Genomic DNA, 20,460 nt, shown 5'->3' with positions numbered 1-20,460 from the left:
AGGCCCGTTCTGCTTGATTTGTCTTCCTCCTGAGCACTATGATGTCCATAAAAGTTTCAAGCAAGGCTGGAGCAATGCCTTTGAGGATAAGAGTTGGTCCCCCAAACTTGATGAACTGAGTTTGATTCCCAAAATTCATGGTGGAGGAAGAGCTGTCCTCTGACTTGATGTGTGTGCTGCATTTACACATCATATGCACGCACAAGAAATAATTTTTTTTTTTTAAGTTTTAAGCAAAGATGATGAGGCTTTTGAGTGAGTGAGTGAGTGAGTTTTGTTGAGACAGCACCTCACTCTGAAGCTCAGCGTGACCAGGAATTCCCTGTGTACCCTAGGCTGACCTCACACTGTGGCAGTCTCCTGCCATAGCCTCCTGAGTGTTGGTTTTGCAGGTCTGGCCCAGTTGGTGGCTTGTGTTTCAGTAAGATCTCTTCGCCTGTTTGGTTATAGAGGGAGCCAGAGGAGTGTAGATAGAGGTTAAGAAGTGATCGGCAGTTGTCCAAACCACAGATGGTGCAGCTTGGACTGTGGTGGTGACTTGGAGGTAGAGAGGAGTCTACCAGTGAGAGGCAAATTCACGGGTGATGTGACAGGATCCGTTTGGATGGTAGCTTGGGTTGAGGAGAAAAGCTAAGAATGACTAAAGAAAGACTCCTGGGTTTCCGGCTTGAAGTGGAATGGACAGTGATACCACTCTAGGCAATGCGAGAAAGAAATGCGTTTGTTTTTGTAGGTGAGTAGATTTTGTGTTGGACATGTACCAAAAGTCTGGAGATACCTTTTAGGCATCTGAAAAGGCGTTGGGGCAGTTGAGTTAAAAGGAGGGAGGCTGAGGAAATGTGGCCTTCAGACAGGTACATTTGTGTGGTGTTTCATCAGAGTAGGTGGTAACCAGCTGTGGTTTCAACAGCTGGCTTCATGAATCTTCTGCCAACGTGGTGACTATCTGTGGGATCCGGGTCTTAGGGTGCTGGTGACCATCTGCGGGATGCGTGCGGGTTTTAAGGTGGTGGTGACCACCTGCAGGATGCGGGTTTTAGGGTGGTGGTAGCCATCTTGGGGATGCGGGTTTTAGGGTGGTGGTAGCCATCTGCAGGATGTGGGTTTTAGGGTGGTGGTGACCATCTGCAGGATACGGGTTTTAGGGTGGTGGTGACCATCTGCAAGATGCAGGTTTTAAGGTGATGGCCACGCATGAAATGCTTATTGAATGATAACCTTACTTTGACTATTTTCTTTCCTTCCAGGAGCTACTCGTCGCTAATGAAAGTTGAGAATATGTCCTCAAATCAAGTAAGTTCATGTTTCTTGCTCTAATGTTGTGCTTCGAAATACTCCACAGAGAGTCTGGTAATTGGGTTACTGACTGGTTGCAGATTGCTTGCCATGGTGGGCATCTAGCACACTGAGGGTAGGTTCTGGCGGCCATTGCCTGCCTGCCCTGTGGTCTGGTGTTTGCTTTTGTACGGGTCACTTCACGGCAGGAGAGTGACGCCTCCCCTGCTGTGACGGGCCAGCTAGTTAGTGTTGCATGGTGTGTCTGTCAGCTCTCTCTTACTCTAACACCATACCTGAGGTAATCAACTGATGAAGAAAGAAGCTTTAGTTTGACTCTGGATTTGGGAGGTTTGGGGCTATGGTCAATTGCCCTGCTGCTTTGGGTCCGACATGAAGACAGTGCACCATGATGGGAAAACCTGGGCAGTCAAGCTGCTCACTTTATGACAGATGGGAAGCGAAGAGGGCAAGAGAAGGGGAGAGTCCAGTACCTCTGAAGGGCATGCCTCAGTTACCTGACTTCTTCACGCCAAGCAGCCCTTCCCCCAGAAGTACCATGGGCTGGAGAACAAGCCTTCGGCACGTGGCCTTTGGAGACATTTCCAGACCTAGACTATGGCACAGCACTGTAGTCCAGTCCAGTTCCTTCCTCCTTCTGTTTCCAGGCTTTTGAACATATTTGCATTTATTAATTTCCTCTACTAGTGTGGCTATAGATTTCACAGTATAGTTAAACAGAACCAGAATTGCACCTTTCAATGAAAAATACATGTACCAAATACAGAGATCATCTGTTACAGCCTAAATACCGACACTGATTTTGTTCATACTTGTTAAGACCAGGAATAAGTGTTGCCGTGTTTCATTCAGGTTTTTGGTTTGGTTTGGTTTGGTTGCTCAGGCTGCCAAGAAACCCTCCTTAACCCGGCCTGGTCCAGACTCTCCTTCCTGCCCCTGCTTTCCAAGTGCTGGGATTAGAAGTGTGCACCGTCACATTTGGCTCAGACCCTTTTATAATGTGGTTTTAAAATGCATGCTTTAGGTCTATATTGTCAGATATGTTAGAGACGAATTGCAAATGCTGTTTAAATGAAAATTAAGTTAACAGTTGTCTTCTTTAGTCATGCTAGCCCTTGTGTGACCCAGTGGCTACTATTTCAGCACAGATGAAGAACCTGCCATTACTACAGGAAATTCTGTTAAGTGTCTCAGTTTCCCACTTAAGGTTATCTATTCAAGCTCCAAGTTAAGTGCATGAATTGCAATCAGTAGGATTTTAGACTTTGTTATATCCAATACCTGTCCATCAATGTGTAAAAATGCGTCTTTACTCCAACCTCTGTGAAGGACTAAATTTTTGAGTCTTCTTTATGAGTTAAGATGTATCTTTATGAGCCGGGCGGTGGTGGCGCACGCCTTTAATCCCAGCACTCGGGAGGCAGAGCCAGGCGGATCTCTGTGAGTTCGAGGCTAGCCTGGGCTACCAAGTGAGCTCCAGGAAAGGCGCAAAGCTACACAGAGAAACCCTGTCTCGAAAAACAAAAAAAAAAAAAAAAAAAAAAGATGTATCTTTATAAATTATTTCTGAAAAATTCCAGAGTAGCACTGTGTAGTCCAACAGGTCTGAGTTTGAAGTCAAGAGATTTAAACTGTCACTAGGGTGAGCCTACATTTTTAGCCTTTCTGGGGGGATATTGCTCAGTACAGAGACATTACCTCATGAGGTTGTTGAAACCTGTAAACAAGGGTGTGCCGTGAAGACCGTGCTAGACTCTGTCATGGCATAGGTCCTCGTCATTGGTCCTTACTGAGTCCTGAGTTTGTTTAGCCCTCTGCACATTATTCTCAGCTTTCTGAAAACTCAGAACAGTTTAACATTAGCAGAAACCTGTGATAGATTCCAAGTCCTATTCAGTTAAAACTAATGCTTCTGCCTCTGCTCTGCTGACCAGTACTTATTCAAATTTTGTATTTAGAAGCTTTCTACCAGAAATATGGCCTGTGTTTCAGCTTTGTACATATTGTTCCTGTCATGGTAGATCTTAAAAGCTTATATGTTGTTCTGGAGTTGGAAACACACACACACACACACACACACACATCATCATCATCATCATCATCATCATCATCATCTCTTGGTATCTTTGAGGCATTGCTTCTAAGGCCCTAGGAATACTAAACTCTGAACTCTGTAGATGTTCAAAACCCTTATGAAATGGAAAAATATTATATATAACTTATATTTTATCTCCCCATGTGTTTTATTCTGTCTATTGATATTTATACCAAATACAGTGTAGATGCAAAGAGTTGTCACAATGTGTTGCTTAGGAAATAATGGCAAGACAAGGGCCTGTGCCTGTGTCTGTGGGATTCCTAAGTGCTTTCTGTCTGCATTTGGTTGGATCTGCAAACATAGACTCCTGCAGATGCAGAGGACCAGTGGTGCATGTGTATGCACAGATACTGTCACTAAGAGCCCCCAAGACTACAGTGTTCAACTAGAGACTAATGCTCACCAGTCCCCCTTCCCTCCGACTCTGTTCTAGACCCCTGCAGGACTTTGCCTTTCCTTGGTACCTGCCAGGTGCTCTTGCTCAGTTCTTTGTCCTCACTAGCTGGGCAGAGAAGCTGGTATTTGCAGATGTATGCTGACGCCTTCTGATGTCTCAGATGCTGCTCCTGAAGTTTAGGACTCTGAGGCAGTCAGTCCTGGTCCCAGAACAAAACACAAACAGTTGAGCCAAGTTTCCTGTGGCTCTGATTCCTGTGCTAATTAAAGAGAAGCACAAGGCTCAGCAGTTAAGAGAGTTAGCTGCTTCTAGTGGACCTGGGTCTCTCCCTGGCACCCACACGATGGCTCACAACCTCTTCATACTCCAGTTGCAGGGGTCCAGTGCCCTCTTCTGACTTCCTAAGGGTTTCTCCATATGTGTGGTGTATGCACACACCCTCTAAAATGTTTTTTTAAGAAGGGGAAGAGGAGCAGCACAGAAATGTTGACTAAAACCAGAGAAAAACAACCTTTATAAAAACCACCATTTCGTACCCTCACCTAATATTTTCCTACCATTTCCAACAAGGGTCCTTTAAAGAAAAAGAGCCTAAGTTGTACCTCTGTCTCTTGGCAGTATTGGTGTTAAGCAGTACAAGGTGAAGCCAGTGCAGTGGCCAGTGCTAACACCAGCCAGCCACTGTGCCAGAGAAGACCCCTGCCAGTGTGTGCCGATGAAAGGCAGCTGGGGCGGCACCTGTGTGTGGCCTGTGGGAGTTACCAGCCATGCAGCAAGACTGGCCCTTTACCCGGGCGCTGTTGTTTGTAAGAACCAAACTGGCTGGCTTGATTACTCACCTTGGTTTGACTCAAGGACTTTACCTACTAAAAAGGAGGAAAAGTAGTCACCTATCATTTGAAATCAGAAATCTATGAGGTTCAAAATACTTGGGTTTAGCGCACAAATTCTTGCATATGGCAGTGTTGTTGGCACAAGGAATCAAGATATTGTTCGTTAGTGTGCTTGTTGAGGATTGGTCCATTTTAAAACTGTGTGTGCTGTAAGGTATCCGGCATGACACGAGCTGTGTTCAGAGAGTTCAGTCGCTCCAGGGACACAGGTTCTATAGCCCTCACCTCAGTTAATCACTTCATAAAGTCTGTTTGCTACCTTCTGCAAAGTTGCATTTGCTTGTAGCCGCTCTCCTCACACCCTCTGAGTTGGGGTGAGCTTTCTGTTGGAACTTGGAAGTTGCAGTAACTGGCATCTTGGAGGCTGTGGCTACTCTTCCTGCTCGTTCTAAGAGCTAATGACATGGAGCCATGGTGAATCTGGTCATCTCCCTGCTCGTTCTAAGAGCTAATGACACGGAGCCATGATGAATTTGGTCATGTTCCTGCTAGCTTCCTAAACCCTGAGATGAGGAGTAAGAAGAGGGCTCGTGGGTTAGCATGGTAATAAACGTTAAGTACAGACTGACTGTTTTCTCAAGGTGTTCATACTTTGACTTTTTTGTCCACCACAGGATGGTAACGATTCGGATGAGTTCATGTGAGCTGAGCAAAGGACCCTGGGAAGACATGAATGTGCAGACCTTTACAGATCTTTTGATTTCATCTATGTTCTGAATTACAGAAACCAACCAACCAAAATTCTACCTTCATTCTACATAGACATCACTCATTTTGGAGCTTTTTTTTTTTTTAAGTCATTCTTTTTGCTGATGAAAAGAACAGATGTGTAATATAGTTGAACTTGAAGACAACTTATAACTCTAGGAAAAGAAAAATATTTTTGGCAGAACATACGTCAGTACCTCATGAAGGCTGGCTGCCTTTGTTCCTGAGATAGACATTCGAGCAGTCCAACTCTGAAAGTGTTTCTGTGGCTGTGGTCTGTCCTAGAAACAGACATCATCACTAAATGTATTTCCTATTTCTGAAATATCTCTGCTTCTAATAAGACTGCCGGTGGGTTCCTCGGGCCTGATGACGATTCCCTGATTGGAAGAAGGGTCTGTGAGTTTTGAAGACAGTGGTAGTACTTAAGACTCGGATTTCAATATTGAGAAGTTCTCTCTTGTTGGTTTCAGGGTAGCTAGACCAGCTCTTACCTTATTCCAAGGGTCATGTTCTCATCCTCAAGGTGAGGGCCCTCGTCTTAGCATCGTGGTTACACAGTTGATCTTAACCAAGTTTAGGAACTTGTTACCTGAATTGCAAGTGACCCAAGCCACAGATGTGACAACTAGGCTCTGAAGTCACTTCTCTGCGGAGGGAGACAGGCAGGGGCGCTCTGCCCGTAGTGGAAGCGACACTTCCTCATTTTTGTCTCGACTATATCATGAAACAAAAGTCCACAGTGGATTGTGAGTTTTCAAAAGAATCAAGCATTTTCTTAGTCAGCAAGTCATCTGTTTCCTTACTTTGAAGTACTATTTATTTTGAATTGTAACCCCAGAGTTATAGGCTCGGTGACTTCACACAGAGAGAGCACTGGTACTGGTACTGAGCCACCTGCTGTCCAGGGGACACATTTTTATTGCAGTGTTTAAGGGAACCCCTGTAGAGACACAGCAAAACAATGAGAGAGAAGAGAGGGCAAAGCCTGCCGGGAAGTGGCATGCAGATCCACATTTTAGCGTACCACCACACAGTGCCCGCAGCTCTAGGGTGCTGAGCCAGCAGAAATGATTTCTTCAGCAAATGTACCAGCTGTCATCGCTGAAGTATGGGCAAACCCAGAAGACCCATGATGCCTGGTACTTCAAGTTGAGTTGAACTGGAAAATTCCCTGAGGCATACATTATTCATTAGCCAAATTTGAGGGGGTATGGAAGCCAGCACCAGAGGGTGTGTGTATGTATGTATGTGTGTGTGATATTTAGACTGGAGTTCTGTGATTTTAAAAAATTATAATAAAGTATCATTTTTATCAGAAAAGACATTGATATATGAATTCTTAGAACTTGTTTTTGTTTTTGTTTTTAAAAAGAGCAGCCCCACCTCCAAGCCAGTTTGAGGCTAATTGCTGTAAAAAAATTCAGTTATCATAGGTTCCTTCTGTGAACTCAGGGTCTCAGGCTTTTGAGGTAGGCACTGGACCACAGCCCCACCCCGCTCAGGCTCTGCTGTGGGGCCTGCAAGGGTGACCTCCTCCTTTTCTCAGATCTGAGCAGAACAAGTGTGAAGGGGTGGCGGGGCTGCCCGGTCCTGCAGCCCTCCTGCCAAGTCCCCGCAGACATGCCTTTAATGCTTCGGCTCCGTTAGTTCTTGGCTGTGGACACGTCATGGGAGGCTTTGCTGCCACCATCTCCTGTGTCCCCTCTGTATCTGCAGAGCCTTGAACACACATAGGGGGAGCTTTGGAAGAAGATGTCTTCAATGTCTAGTGGCTGGGGTCTGGATTCTAAGTCGGTCAAAACTACGCTTACATATCTGGGCCTCTCCTGAGTTCTCCGAGTTGAATGCCTGGCCTTCACCCCTTTAGCTCTTCTGTGCCAATTGTCCGCTGCCTCTTTACCCTATTTTATGTTTTTCCAGTTCACTTGGTCTCAGGGAAAAGCAGAGAACTATTCTTGTAAGGACATAGTTCACGAATCAGACTGCCATCATCCAGGCCGTCTTTCTTGCTGCTGGCATGTGTCCTAAGTGTTTGATAGAGGAGTTCCAGGCTTTTGTATGCTTATGACCAGTGCCTTTGATCAGATCTGTGTGGTGTGTATGTGTGTGCATGTGTGCGTGCGTGCGTGCGTGCGTGCGTGTGTGTGTGTGTGTGTGTGTGTGCACACGTGCGTGCATGTGTGTGTGTATGTGTGTGTGTGTGTGTGCGCGCGTGTGCGCGCGTGTGTATGTGTGTGTGTGCATGCATGCGTGCGTGTGTGCGTGCTCAGGCCCTGCCATCTCTTTCCAGTTTCCTGGCTCTCTCTTCAGAGGAGGCCCACCTTATCACTTATTAACTTCACAAACGTCTGTTGTCACATTTGGATAGTTATAGCTCTCTCATTTCTTACCTTTTGCTGTGAGACCAGGATGCCTAGGCAAGGCAGCTTTTGACACGGTGCTTATGTTGGAACAGATCTGGGGAAGTTGACCACATCGGCAAAGCTCTGACATCAGCAGAGCAGGTGCAGGCTTTAGCTGAACCCATCCAGGATCTTTTTATGTTCTCTTGTTTAAACTCTTTCTGGAAGCGTAAATACTAGAGAGCCTTTCAGTTGTTCCTAGTCAGTGATCCTGTTTCCCCACTCCCAGGAAAAAATGCTGTTGAGCTACACAGAAAACAAGACTCTACTCCAGCCTCCAGCTTAAAAGGAAGCTGTGCCACCCTGTGTGTGTGTGTGTGTGTGTGTGTGTGTGTGCTCTTGTTTTTCTGAGCTGCGACTGTTTATGGGGAAAACTGAGCAGGGTGACAAATTGGAGAATTAGAGCAACCTTCCAGCTTGTCTCCCTGGTCATGACACTGAAGTCAGCTTGTTCTTTGAAGCTCAGCGTGTGGATAACACCCCCAACTTGAAAATGGCCATATTAGAGTGGATGGGTGACCTTTCAGTTTTAAAGTAGAACATAAACTAACAAGCTACAATCAAATGTATAAAGTTAGAAGCTCCAATTCCAGACCAAATGTCAGTCTCCACCCACCTCCCTCCAGTTTTTGCCCCCGCCAGTTTTCTAAAGCTGTGCTTCGTGGGCGCTCTTCCCTGCAAGGCACACGGGAGCCCAGCATGGGCAAGGTCCCATGTGCGTCCTGTTATTTTAGTTGTGAGACAGTCAGCCGTGGCCACTGTTTTGGAGGGGTGGTCTGTAAAACACAGCACAGCCTTATCATTTGGGTAGAGCCATGTGTGCTGGCAGTTTTCTCCGTGTTTGCCCTCCCGGGCTCAGCCTCTGTCGTGGGACATGCCTAGTGCCTTTAGGAGAGTCAGGAGGGGACTCTTGTACAGCATGTGACAAGCGATACCTTTTAGTCGCTTCTGGACCTGAGCAGGGGGAGAGAGCAAATCAAAGAGTATCACCCAGAACCGGAATCTAGAAACCCATGATATTCAAGCACTAGCATGTAGTTTGACTCCCTGTCTACCCCAAATTCTTGCTGGTCTGCCTGATGTTTTGGGCTGGTAATGTTAATCTGTTCTATGCTGCTATAATGTAACTCGAAGCTGCGCAATTTATGTGCAAACGATTTACTTGGTTTGCGATTCTGGTGGCTGGCTTGTCCAGACGCCATGGTCGTAGCATCCTCGTGAGGGCCCTCTTGACTGACACATCACAGAGAAAAGGAAAGGGAAATGGCTGCATTCAGAAAGGACCAGGAACGGGGCGGGCGCGGGGGTGGGGGAGGTGGGGGTTGGGGGGGTGGGCAGGCTCTATGACAACCCACCCATGTGGGAACCGATTCCTGTGAGACCCATCAGTCCATGATGGTGGAGTTGCTTCATAGTCATACAGCTTCATACTTCATGGACCAAGCTTCCAGCACGTGAGCCTGGAGGGGACAGACCACAGTAGGTAGAATGAAGCCACAAATGTGAAGGCTTCCTGCAGTGGTTTTCCCCAGTTGGTGTTCTGTTGGTTCTAAGTTTCATCACAGCACACACTGTAATGTTACTTAGTGTTGAGAGAGAGAGAGAGAGAGAGAGAGAGAGAGAGAGGTAATTTTCTCTCAGCCATTCAAAAACAAGAGTATTTGAATTCTCTTTTAAATACACACTTTTGCTGTGCTGTGGTGGTGCACACCTTTAACCCCAGCACTTGGGAGGCAGAGGCAGGGGGATCTCTGAGTTCGAGGCCAGTCTAGTCTACAGAGTGAGTTCCAGGACAGCCAGAGCTATACAGAGAAACCCTGTCTTGAAGAACAAACAGACAAAGACATACTTTAATGTATTCTTTGAGGATTTCGTACAAACATACAATTTTATTTCGGTCATATCCACCCTCTGCTTCTCTTTCTGATTCCTCCCAGATCCCCTCCCATGTCCACTTCCCAACTTCATGTCCCTTTTTTTTAATAGCTCACTGAGTCCAACTAGTGTTGCCCATATATACTGGGTGTGAGTAGGTCCATCTGCAGGAACATGGTTAAGCTACAAGGGACCACGCTCAGAAAGAAAAGTGACTCGCCCTCTCCTAGCAACCACCAACTGTCAGTAACTCTTCACCTGGGGGTGGAGGCTCCTTAGTACACAGCTTGACATTGAGATACAGGTACATTGAATTTCGTGTACCTCTTATGTGGGCTACTTTCTGCCTCTCTGATTTCACAGCTGCATCAGCTGTTAGAGGAACTCTGGACTTTATACCACCGTGCTTATGATTGCATTGCACCCCGACCACACAAAACACAGAACGGGACCTTGCCATTGGCATGCTCTTACGGGTACCAACTCAGCATTTTCTACATTTATGACCAGCCATGGGAGAGAATTGTTCATCCTGGAAGGTCATGTAGCTTTCTCTGGTTCTCAGACCTGCTGATTAGATGTTAATACTGAAGGCTGGAAAATGGAAGAATTCTACAAAGTCAGTGTTGTGTTTCCTTCACATCTACCCTGTCCTACAACCCCTGGAGCAAAGGCACTCACCACACAAGCCTGATGCAATTAGTTTATATCCAGAACCCGTGTAAAACAACAGGAGGAAAAAAAAAAAGCCAGAGCTGGATACAGTAACAGGCATCTGAAATCCTTGTGCTCCTACCGCGAGATGAGAGGTGGAGACAGGAAACTCATAGTCTGCTGGCCTGAAGTACAGGGTAGCAGAAACAGCAAGAGAGATCCTGCCTCAAAGCAAGGTGGACGATGCCCCAGGACTAGCCTTGGGCAATTCTAGACCAGTTCCTTATTGCCTTTGATTCTTTCCCCACACTTAGCTTGCTCCCTTAGCCAGATGGGGCCTGTCATCTCACCCCATCAGAGGAAACCAGTGGTGTGGGAGAGGAGCTGGGGAAAAGAGCCAAGCAGTATTTGCACACCTGGACTTCAGGGTAGAGCCCTTTTATTCTCTGTGACATTATGAATGACATGTCTCTCCTCTGGGCCATGATTTGTCCACTGGAAAAACGAACAAGACCAACAGAGAGACTTATAAATTCCAGTGCCATACAGGGCAGGCGCCTTGCGTAAGGAAGGCAGGCAAGCAAGGTGACTTGGCTCGATTAAGGCCGTTCTGAAGATGCAGCAGCATGTCAGTTCCGGTATATGCTGTCGCAGGGACGCTGAGTTTACAGAATAAGCCAGTGAGCTGCATTGAAGGAGCTGAACTTCACAGGCCAAAGGCCATGGCTTTTCCTCCCAGTCACTTTCTTCAAGGGGATTTCTCTACCCCACACTTTCATGACATCTTCGGAACAGGACCAAATTCCACAGTGTTCCAATCACATTCCACCTAAAAACAGCTTCATTTTAAAATATGACTCTTCGTCTCGTTTTAGCCCAAACTTCCATATAAAACAACCTTCTATGTACTTGAGGTCTCCAGCCAACCTTGACTCTGTTTCTTCTCCAGCAGCCAGCTCTAAGAGGGTCAGCTACGGAATTATCCAGGAGGGGGTGGAGAGCAGCGACTGGACAAAAGGGGGAAAGACTGTCTGGGTACGGGCGGCCACCAAGAACAGGTGACCCGCTCGCTGCAAGTTTTTCAAGGCCTTTCTGTGGGTTCATGGAGCTCACTAGAAACAAATGGTGGGTACCACAGCTCCTGGTCCAGGGTTCCTTCTGGCAGCTCCTCACCCATGTCTCTGAGACGAGCGAGCCCACTCGCCTGGGCAGGCTGCTCTCCCCAGGGAGGCCTCGATCCACCTGGCCTGTAACCCATCTTTGGTTCTGTTTAACTTCCCTTTTGTCTCTTCACCTGGCCACCGTGGACAGTTCCGACCTGTGTCCCCGGCAGGGTCGTTCTCCCCTGGGAGACCGTACCAAAGATGGGCCCACAGGTGCAGTGAGGCCTCCTTGGTAGATGACATGTCAACCTCTCCCTAGGACTTGGACCCCACCCCCACCCCAGGCCACTCACAGGTTCTTGGAGGCCCCTGAGAGATGAAAAACTACGGCTGTCCCTGGAAGCCGGTGGAATTGCTTCTGTGTGGTATGTGTGTCTCTTTTGAGTTGTGGAGATGACTGGCTTTATTGTCACTTGGCAAGACCCACACTGCAATGTCTTGTAACTGGACCACAGTTGTACACACACACCACTTCTTGCTCTCCATTTTGAGACGTCGTGAACATCTGCTAATGTGATATTAAAAATCTAGAGTTCTAGGTCAAACTTCTACATTTATAGGTTGGCTCCAAGCTTTTCCACGGTGCATGAGCCATGGGCCGCGCATTGCCCACAAACTACCACCCAGTTCTGAGCAAGATCTAGTCAGGTTGAGCGCTGAGCTTTCTCCCAGCCCTTATGTTCTGAAAATGTATCATTTTCTGAGAGTTACTAAAAGCACCAGGTGTATCTCTGGTGACAGCCGCTCTTGATTTGTGCCATCCTGTTCAGGCACCGTCAGCATCCTGCAGAAATAAGAGATGGAGGGAAGGGCCAGCAGAGGGCAGGAGAGAGTAAGCGGCCTCCGCTTCTGTTTGGGGTGATGCTTAAGGTTCATGCTTCTGCAGACGGCCTGCAGGGATCTGGAAGACCTAGGCTCCTGGGCAGCAGTGGTGTCTCATTGGAATAATAGAAATACAACACCACTCTGATTTATAAACAACAGAAACAACAAATTACTATCAAGAAGACACTGTAATTGTATTTAAAAACAAAGCTCTGGTTCTGGAGTTGGTTTGTCTCTCCTTTGGGCACACAGTGTACAAGTCTCATGGTCTCATCTCATGGAGAGGAGGTGATGGAACTTCAGGGATTATTTGCACTGCCTCGCTCTTCCGTGGTACCCTTTGCAATGGACTAAATAGAAGTTCCTGAGCCTTGCCTGGGACACAAGCTCAGGACTTCCCACAGGTATTCCCGTGTGAGAAAGTTACGTTATTTATCCAGGGTCAGCCTCACAGTGCCTTCAACTACTGGTTATTTTGGCCTCTGGCACTGCAGAGACCTGGCTAGGTTCCTCTGCCATATAATAGCTTGGAAGGTTTGAAGAGGGCTGCCGGCTGCTGCTTTGGCTGGCTGCTTCTAAACACTTCATTTGTTAGGATCTCAGATGACGGTCAAAGGTAAGCAGGCTCGTCATCCGTGGAGTGTGGTCCCCGGCAACTGTTGGCTTGACGCCTCAGAGAGAACAGCCCTTGAGCTCTGCAAAGTCTCCAGTCAGGACCCCAGACGGGCAGAGCATGACAGAGATGACTTTTTGCATATGATGTGGGTCACCTGACTCTGACTCGCATTATCAACCAAAGGCTTCTGCTTGACTGGATTGCTCTGGGATTCGGTATTTCCTGCACTGTGCTATATGACTCTAAAAATTTTCTTTTAAAAAATTAGCAACAGTGCCGGGCGGTGGTAGCGCACGCCTTTAATCCCAGCACTCGGGAGGCAGAGGCAGGCGGATCTCTATGAGTTCGAGGCCAGCCTGGGCTACCAAGTGAGCTCCAGGAAAGGCGCAAAGCTACATAGAGAAACCCTGTCTCGAAAAACCAAAAAAAAAAAAAAAAAAAAAAAAAAATAGCAACAAATATACAAAAGAGTATATGAACAGATATAGTCATTTAAAGAGTGACCACAGTGACAGAAGTCCCCGATCAAGAGCCGAGCAGCACCTGCTCCTCAAAGTCCCCTTTGGATCCCCCCCCCCACCATTCCCACAACTCTTATTTTTGTCGTATTTTCTTCATTGCTTTTCTTTATCTTCCATCTCGTGGGCACTTCTCTAAACAGCCCATGGTTAGCTTCTTCCCACTTTGAATTTCATATGGAATTTATGGTCATTTTTCTCTATAACTTCTACTGAATATTGGGCATTTGTTTATGAGAAGGTCTGCTCACTTTGTCCCCTTGGCTGGTCTTGAACACTCATTCCTCCTGCATTCACCTCTGGAGTGCTGACATTATTGGCCGGTATCACCACTACCAGCTTTCAATATTGTTTTTGATGACTTTTCCTGTTAAAGACATCGTGTTGGAATCCAATAAGCTAAGTTGAATTCCAATTAGTTATTCTAATATCACTTTGTGGAGTGTGTGCATGCATGTGTGCAGACACATGTATGTACACCAGTGTGCAGGCCAGAGGTCAGCCTTAGTTGTTGCTCCTTAGGTGCTATCCACCTTGGTTTTCTGTTGTTTGGGTTTGGGGGGAGAGGGTGGCACAGTCTCTCCATGGCTTGGAGCTTGCTGATTCAGGTGGACTGGCTGGTCAGCAAGGTTCAGGATCTGCCTGTCTCTGCTGTCCTAGCCCTGGGATTACAACATGAACCACTGTACCTGGGCTCTGCTAGCCCAGCACTGGGGTTACAATGTGAACCACTGTACCTGGGCTCTGCTAGCCCAGCACTGGGGTTACAACATGAACCACTGTACCTGGGCTACAACATGAGCCACTGTACCTGGGTCCTGGAGATCAGACTCTAGTCATCATGCTATCAGCCGACTCACTTCCCCAGCCCCATAATCACACTCATAACCATCATCTACATGTCTGTAAACATTCTGTCTATATCATCTACGTGTCTGTAAATGCCTTGTCTATATATCTACTGTCTGTAAACGCCCTGTCTATATTGTCATTAGGAAATTGGAAAAGCATTGAATGCGGATTGTCTTGGATACTTCCTTTACCAAACATTCCTTCTGATAGAGACCAGTCTAATATTCAGCATTGTTTGGCACACTCCACCAGTTATACATCCTCCTGATTTTGTCTTAATCTGGGTGATATTTTCCTCCTTGCTCATATGGCTATTAAAATACCTTGTTTGAAGTGCAGGTAAGAAGTATTTTTGGTGCTGGGCGCTGGTGGCGCACACCTTTAATCCCAGCATTCAGGAGGCAGAGCCAGGTGGATCTCTGTGAGTTGGAGGCCAGCCTGGTCTACAGAGCAAGATCCAGAACCAAAACTACACAGAGAAACCCTTTCTCAAAAAAACAAACAAACAAAGAAAAAAGCATTCTTGGCATCTTGGCATCTTCATGGTGTGCCAGTTCTGCAGCCTTGAAGAAAGGAAGCAAGGCTTCCTTGTATACATAAGGTGGTCCTTTGGATTCCATCAGTTCAACTGTGACTGATGGCAAACTCAACACCTCTAGAGTTCTGGGAATTCACCATTGACCTTTGGAAAATCAGAAGCGCAAATTCAGATCTCTTTTCTCGCCTTCTGTGCTTCACAGAAGCACTTGAGAGGTCTCTTCACAGGTTCTCAGTACCTAGGTTTCCTTCACATGGGCCAGGAAGCCGGAACTCACCAATGCCAGGAGCCAGTTCTACTGCAGAGAAGGCATGGGGACAGAGTCCTTAATGGTCAGCTTCAAGGGACTGGTAGATGCTATCACACGAGACTCTGAGCTGTAGGAGTGGGCAGTCTGCTGAAGAGGGGCACAGGGACAGGAAGGAGCTGGTGGGCACCCCCTGGAGGTGCTGGGAAGCAAGAACACAAGATCCACTGGAGAACAGAAAGGATTGTTGGAGAGAATAACAGACCCAGGCGGCCCGACTCTCAGCCTTCTGGGGGTGACAATGAGGAGTTAAGGGTCTGGTTCTCTGCATCGCCGTGGAAAGAACAGGCAGAGGAGCTGGACAGGAGACAGCTGTGCTGGAGAAGGGGAAGGGTGAGAGGTGAAAAGGGAGTTAGGATGAATGAACTTTGTAAGGGAAAGTGAGGGACAGCAGCTGCGTGACAGGAATTCCAGGGACTCAGCATTCAGGATGAGGACAGGACATGGCAAGGAGTATGACGTGGATGGAGGTACAAGGGGCTGGCAGATCAGTGTGAGGGCTAGAGACTTCTGATACTGACTCACAGCCTCCCTCCGGGGAGAACATGACCTCACTAAACACACAGAAACCCAGAGGCACTCTGACCATAAGCAGGAGTGCGCTGTGGACAGGCACGACCAGGGCCTTTACTGGGCTTCATTCCCCCAACACACCTCCCAACCCCTGGGAACAGGCGTGGGGGCGGGGGGGGGGTATTAACAGGAACTCATCCATCTCCACAGCAGGCACCTTTTCAGTGGTGTGGAGCAGACATGTGACATGCCCTGTTTCCAGATTGAAACAGCATCTGCAGGGTAAATATGCATTTAAAAGCCAGCTATGGGCTGGAGAGATGGCTCAATGGTTAAGAGCACAAGCTGCTCTTCCAGAGGTCCTGAGTTCAATTCCCAGCACCTATGTGGTGGTTCACAGCTGTCTTTAACTGTAGTCCCATGGGATCTGATGCCCTTTTCTGGTGTGTGTACATGCAGACAAAACATCCATATACATAAAATCCATAAATAAATAAGTCTTTAAAAATGTATAAAAGCAAGGTATACTGAAATGCTCATTAGCCAACTATATGTCCAGACTTACCCCTCACAAGCATTTTACTGCCGTTGAGTTACTCAATACCAAACATCAAAATTCACTCTAGGCTAGGGGAGACTTCTAGAGCCCTGGGCAAGAATGTCAAACCCCATCCATATGCTTCTTCCTATATGTCCACACTCACAGCTATGTTTAATTCATAAACTAGACACAATGAAAGAGTAATACAACCACTAATACAATAAAAAGATAGCAATATACTCTGATGAAAGTTATTTGCAACTTAGAGAGTGCTTATTTCTGCATTTTCCGTTTGATATTTTCAGACTGAAGTTCACGGCAGGTAACAGATTGTGGCAAGGGAAATTGCTGCTGGGGGGGGGGGGCTGCCATGCCTTCTAGTATTACATTCCAGATCTAACCACCGCCTCTTTCTCTCCGAGGCTGCAAAGTGACTCTGGACTTGGATGATTTAGAGGGAGGGAGAGAATGGTTCTGTGTTTCTGTGGTTATGAGAACACAGACATCTGACCTCAAAGAAGACAAAGACTCACACCTTTTGCTTTTATACAGTTCTCTGGGATTTTGATTTGTCCTAGGAGAGAGAGAACATCCACCCCTGCTGTACCTTTGAGGCTGAAAAGCTACTTTTGCATATGAGCAATGACGTCTTCTGTGGCCTCAGTCAATAACTCTATCCTTTTGCAACACTTTCCTAAGAAGCACTTCCCATTCCCAAGGGACCCAGAACCATGCCCTGTACCTATCTGTGTCTGGAAGCAGTGGAGCTGGAGGGAGAGGTCCCACAGGCTAAGAACCAGGGTTCGATGGAGTCTGAAGAGTCCCAGGCCTCCCATCCACCTTCAAATCCATCCTTTTCTTGCCCATTCTGGTCTAGTATTTGCAGAAGAACTCTGTCCCCATCCAGTTCAATTAAGTTAAAAAGTTCATGAGGCACTTGTTCCCTTCCAGCCTGGCCCGAGTGCTTGGTGAAGGAGATGAGTCCTTCTCAGGAGGCCACTGCTGTCTGTCACCGCTGTCTGAAGTCTTAGCAGAGAAGGCAGTGTTTGAAGTATCTCCAAGGGCTGCCCAGACCGTCTCAGGGTGGCTGCAAGTGCATCAGACAATGCCACAAGTGTGTGGAGTGCTCAGTGCAACCTGGGGTGCATGGTGAGTTCCTCTGGGTGTTGGTGGCAGAGACAGCACATGAGGATCTGGGGGAGGACTGGAGGGGGTGCAACTAGAGATGAGGGCAGCAGGGGAAGTTTGAGCGGGATGGACAAACAGACAGAGGGTAGTGCTAAGAAAGAGGACATACCTTCTCTGTAGAAACTTTGCTGGCCCTGGCCTGGGAATCACCCTTCCTCTGTGCTCTCAGGGTCCTTTGTCACCTGGTCACTGTTGAGCTGCTAAGTGTATTCTAGCAGTCTGACAACTGGTTTGTTTCTTGAATAGCTGCTATAATTACGTAGTTCAAAACAAAAATCATATTTTATATTGGGAAGTCTGGCCCTGCCCTGACTCTGTCCACTCATTCTCCTATGCATACCTGTTCTGTCGGGCTGGGTTTAAACAATTAAATGTATCAGAGGCTGGAGAGCTGGCTCAGCAGTCCAGGGAACTTGCTACTCTTGCTGAGGACCTGGGTTTGATTCCCAGTACCCAGGTGGTAGGTTCATCTACACATAAAACCTATTGGATCCATCCAGTGTTGCTAATACTTCCATGTATTTTGGAATGACCACTTGAGACTGGAGAACCTATCAGGGTGCTCATCCCTGGGGAAGACTGATTCTCCGTCTCTCAGCAGCTCTTGACTGCCTGTAGCTGTTCATCTAGGAGTATGTTTGATATTCATATTGTGCCCTATTTAGTCAGTAGGAACGTTCCAGCTAATGTTTAAGTCTTTTCATACGTCCTCATTATTCTGTGGACATTTTTTGGTATTATAAATCCGAGCTCATCTTACATTTTCTCTAGACTCAGTCACGTCCCATGGACTCCTGGGTCTTTTAATAGTGCACCATGTCAGGCCCAGGCCCGCTGATTTGCGTGGGAGCATTGCTGCTCTCAGACCTCTCCACCTCCCTTTGTGTTCCGTCTCTTCCTCCCTCTTGGCCCTCTTCCTCTCCGATGCCAGCGAACTACACCACCGTCTCCAGCTCATGCCATTCCATTCCACGACTGGGCCTCGCTTTTCTTTGTCATGGTGGGGAGCTGTTCCTGTTGTCCACATGCAGTTTAGTTATTCAACCTAAGGATGCAGCCAGCCACTGGCCTTCCCCTGCCACATGCCCTGATTTCATTTTGATAAGGCATCCTGGCATTTGCCACCTCTGATCAGGGCCATTCAGTCACTTTTATTTACATTCCGTTGGTCAGAACTCAGTCAATAACCTGCCTTATTACAAAGGAGGCTGAGAATCATTTCTGCACTGTGCCTAGGTAAAAACAGGAAACCCTTGGCACAAGAGCTGGCCAGTGTCAGCCACACACATAGATGCTATTTCCAGACTGTGATTAATCATTGCATGCCCTGGAGATCTTTCTTATCAGTATACAAAGAACATCCTCATTCCTTTAACAAATCCCGACTATGCCATTTTCTTTTTCTTTTACCTTTATTTGTTCTCTGTGTGTGTGTGTTTATGTGTGAGCCTGCAGATGCCAACGTTTTGTCTGTGGAGGTCGGAGGACAACTTGCAGGAGTCACTTTTCTCTTTTCACCATGTGAGTTCTGGGGATCAAACTCAGGTCATCAGATCTGGCTGCAAGCATCCTTATCCACCGATTCATCTCACCGGCCCTGCTATTCTCTTTTCTACACGTGCCATTTTAAAAAAATAGTTCCTCCTAGATGGGCACTTGGATTAATTGTTGGCAAGCTGGAGTGTATAACCCTCCATAGAGCAATTTCATACTCATACAGATGGATCTGTAGGATGAATTCCCAGGACAGGAATTATTCAGCTAAGGGGGGAAGACATTATATTTTGATACATTTACTAAATCACTACCTGGGGAGGTCCTGGGGATTGAACCCGGGTCCTCATGCACACTAGGCAAGTGCTCTACCACTAAGCTATATCTCTGCCCAAATTATCCTCTTTTGCAAGCATTTCTCTTATTAAGAGTTAAGCTCCAGCACTTGAGTATGGTTTTGTTCAGCTGGTGGACAAAGGCAGGCTAGACAGGTGCAACAGTAAATCCTCTTTTGCAACCCAGAACTCATTGTTCAGTATGAGTTTTGATACATACAAGAAGGAATATAGGAAAAAAAAATGCCGGGTGGTGGTGACGCACGCCTTTAATCCCAGCACTCGGGAGGCAGAGCCAGGCGGATCTCTGTGAGTTCGAGGCCAGCCTGGGCTACCAAGTGAGTTCCAGGAAAGGTGCACACAGAGAAACCCTGTCTCGAAAAACCAAAAAAAAAAAAAAAAAAAAGAGTTAAGCTCATCATCCTTTTATGGGTCATTCATATTTATTTTTCCATCTATTTCCTTTTTGGTCTTTTGCTTTATAAGATGATGAGATTTTTGCTGTGATAGAAGTTGAATGTGCCCTTGCCTCAGCTCCTGACAGTACAAATACAATGCTGTCCTTTCTGGACAAGCGAGACACAAAGAAAGCGACCACTGTACTCTGCCAAGACAGGGTAAGATGGTCTTTCAGAATTCCTGCTTCTAAAAATGGTCTGTCAGATACTCTAGGCCTGTAGCCAATTTAAATGCACCAACAATGCTAAAAAATATTAGATGACTGTCCAGGCTGCCAGCTGTCTCGGTCTACTCTTACAAGATTCCCAAAAATTGCTTGCATCCATCTACTATTTCTCAGGTACCATTATATTCCTTCTCAGGTCTTTGATGGGATTGAAGTTATAGTTACAACTATATATATATGCTGTGGGATGGTCTGTATGTCAAATTGCTCTGATTGGTCAATAAATAAAACACTTGCTGGCCAGTGGCTAGGCAGGAAGTATAGGCGGGACTAACAGAGAGGAGAAAAGAAAGAACAGGAAGGCAGAAGGAGTCACTGCCAGCCGCCACCATGACAAGCAGCATGTGAAGATGCCAGTAAGGCATGAGCCACGTGGCAAGGTATAGATTTATGGAAATGGATTAATTTAAGCTATAAGAACAGTTAGCAAGAAGCCTGACATGGCCATACAGTTTGTAAGCAATATAAGTCTCTGTGTTTTCTTGATTGGGTTTGAACAGCTGTGGGACTGGTGGGTGACAAAGATTTGTCCTGACTGTGGGCAAGGCAGGAAAACTCT

General features: G+C 46.8%; 1 protein-coding gene and 1 non-coding gene across 2 annotated transcripts in view; both read left to right on the top strand.

Moving 5' to 3' along the window:
- The window catches only part of Ccdc25 (coiled-coil domain containing 25), a 32,658-nt gene extending 25,973 nt beyond the window's left edge, over positions 1–6,685 (top strand). Inside the window, exons 8-9 of the mRNA XM_028889998.2 lie at positions 1,248–1,293; positions 5,299–6,685. Coding sequence (XP_028745831.1) covers positions 1,248–1,293; positions 5,299–5,328 — 76 coding nt within the window. The 3' untranslated portion in view covers positions 5,329–6,685. The remainder of the gene's footprint in view (positions 1–1,247; positions 1,294–5,298) is intronic.
- A 12,636-nt stretch (positions 6,686–19,321) lies between these two features.
- Positions 19,322–19,449, top strand: LOC114707326. The gene has a single exon (XR_003736632.1). It is a non-coding gene; the product is annotated as a small nucleolar RNA SNORA40 (small nucleolar RNA).
- The last annotated feature ends 1,011 nt before the right edge of the window (positions 19,450–20,460 follow it).

Source organism: Peromyscus leucopus, chromosome 9, assembly GCF_004664715.2.
Source record: "Peromyscus leucopus breed LL Stock chromosome 9, UCI_PerLeu_2.1, whole genome shotgun sequence".
Lineage (NCBI taxonomy): Eukaryota > Metazoa > Chordata > Mammalia > Rodentia > Cricetidae > Peromyscus > Peromyscus leucopus.
Note: the sequence above shows the minus strand (reverse complement) of the source record. Positions and strands in the feature narration are given on the sequence as shown.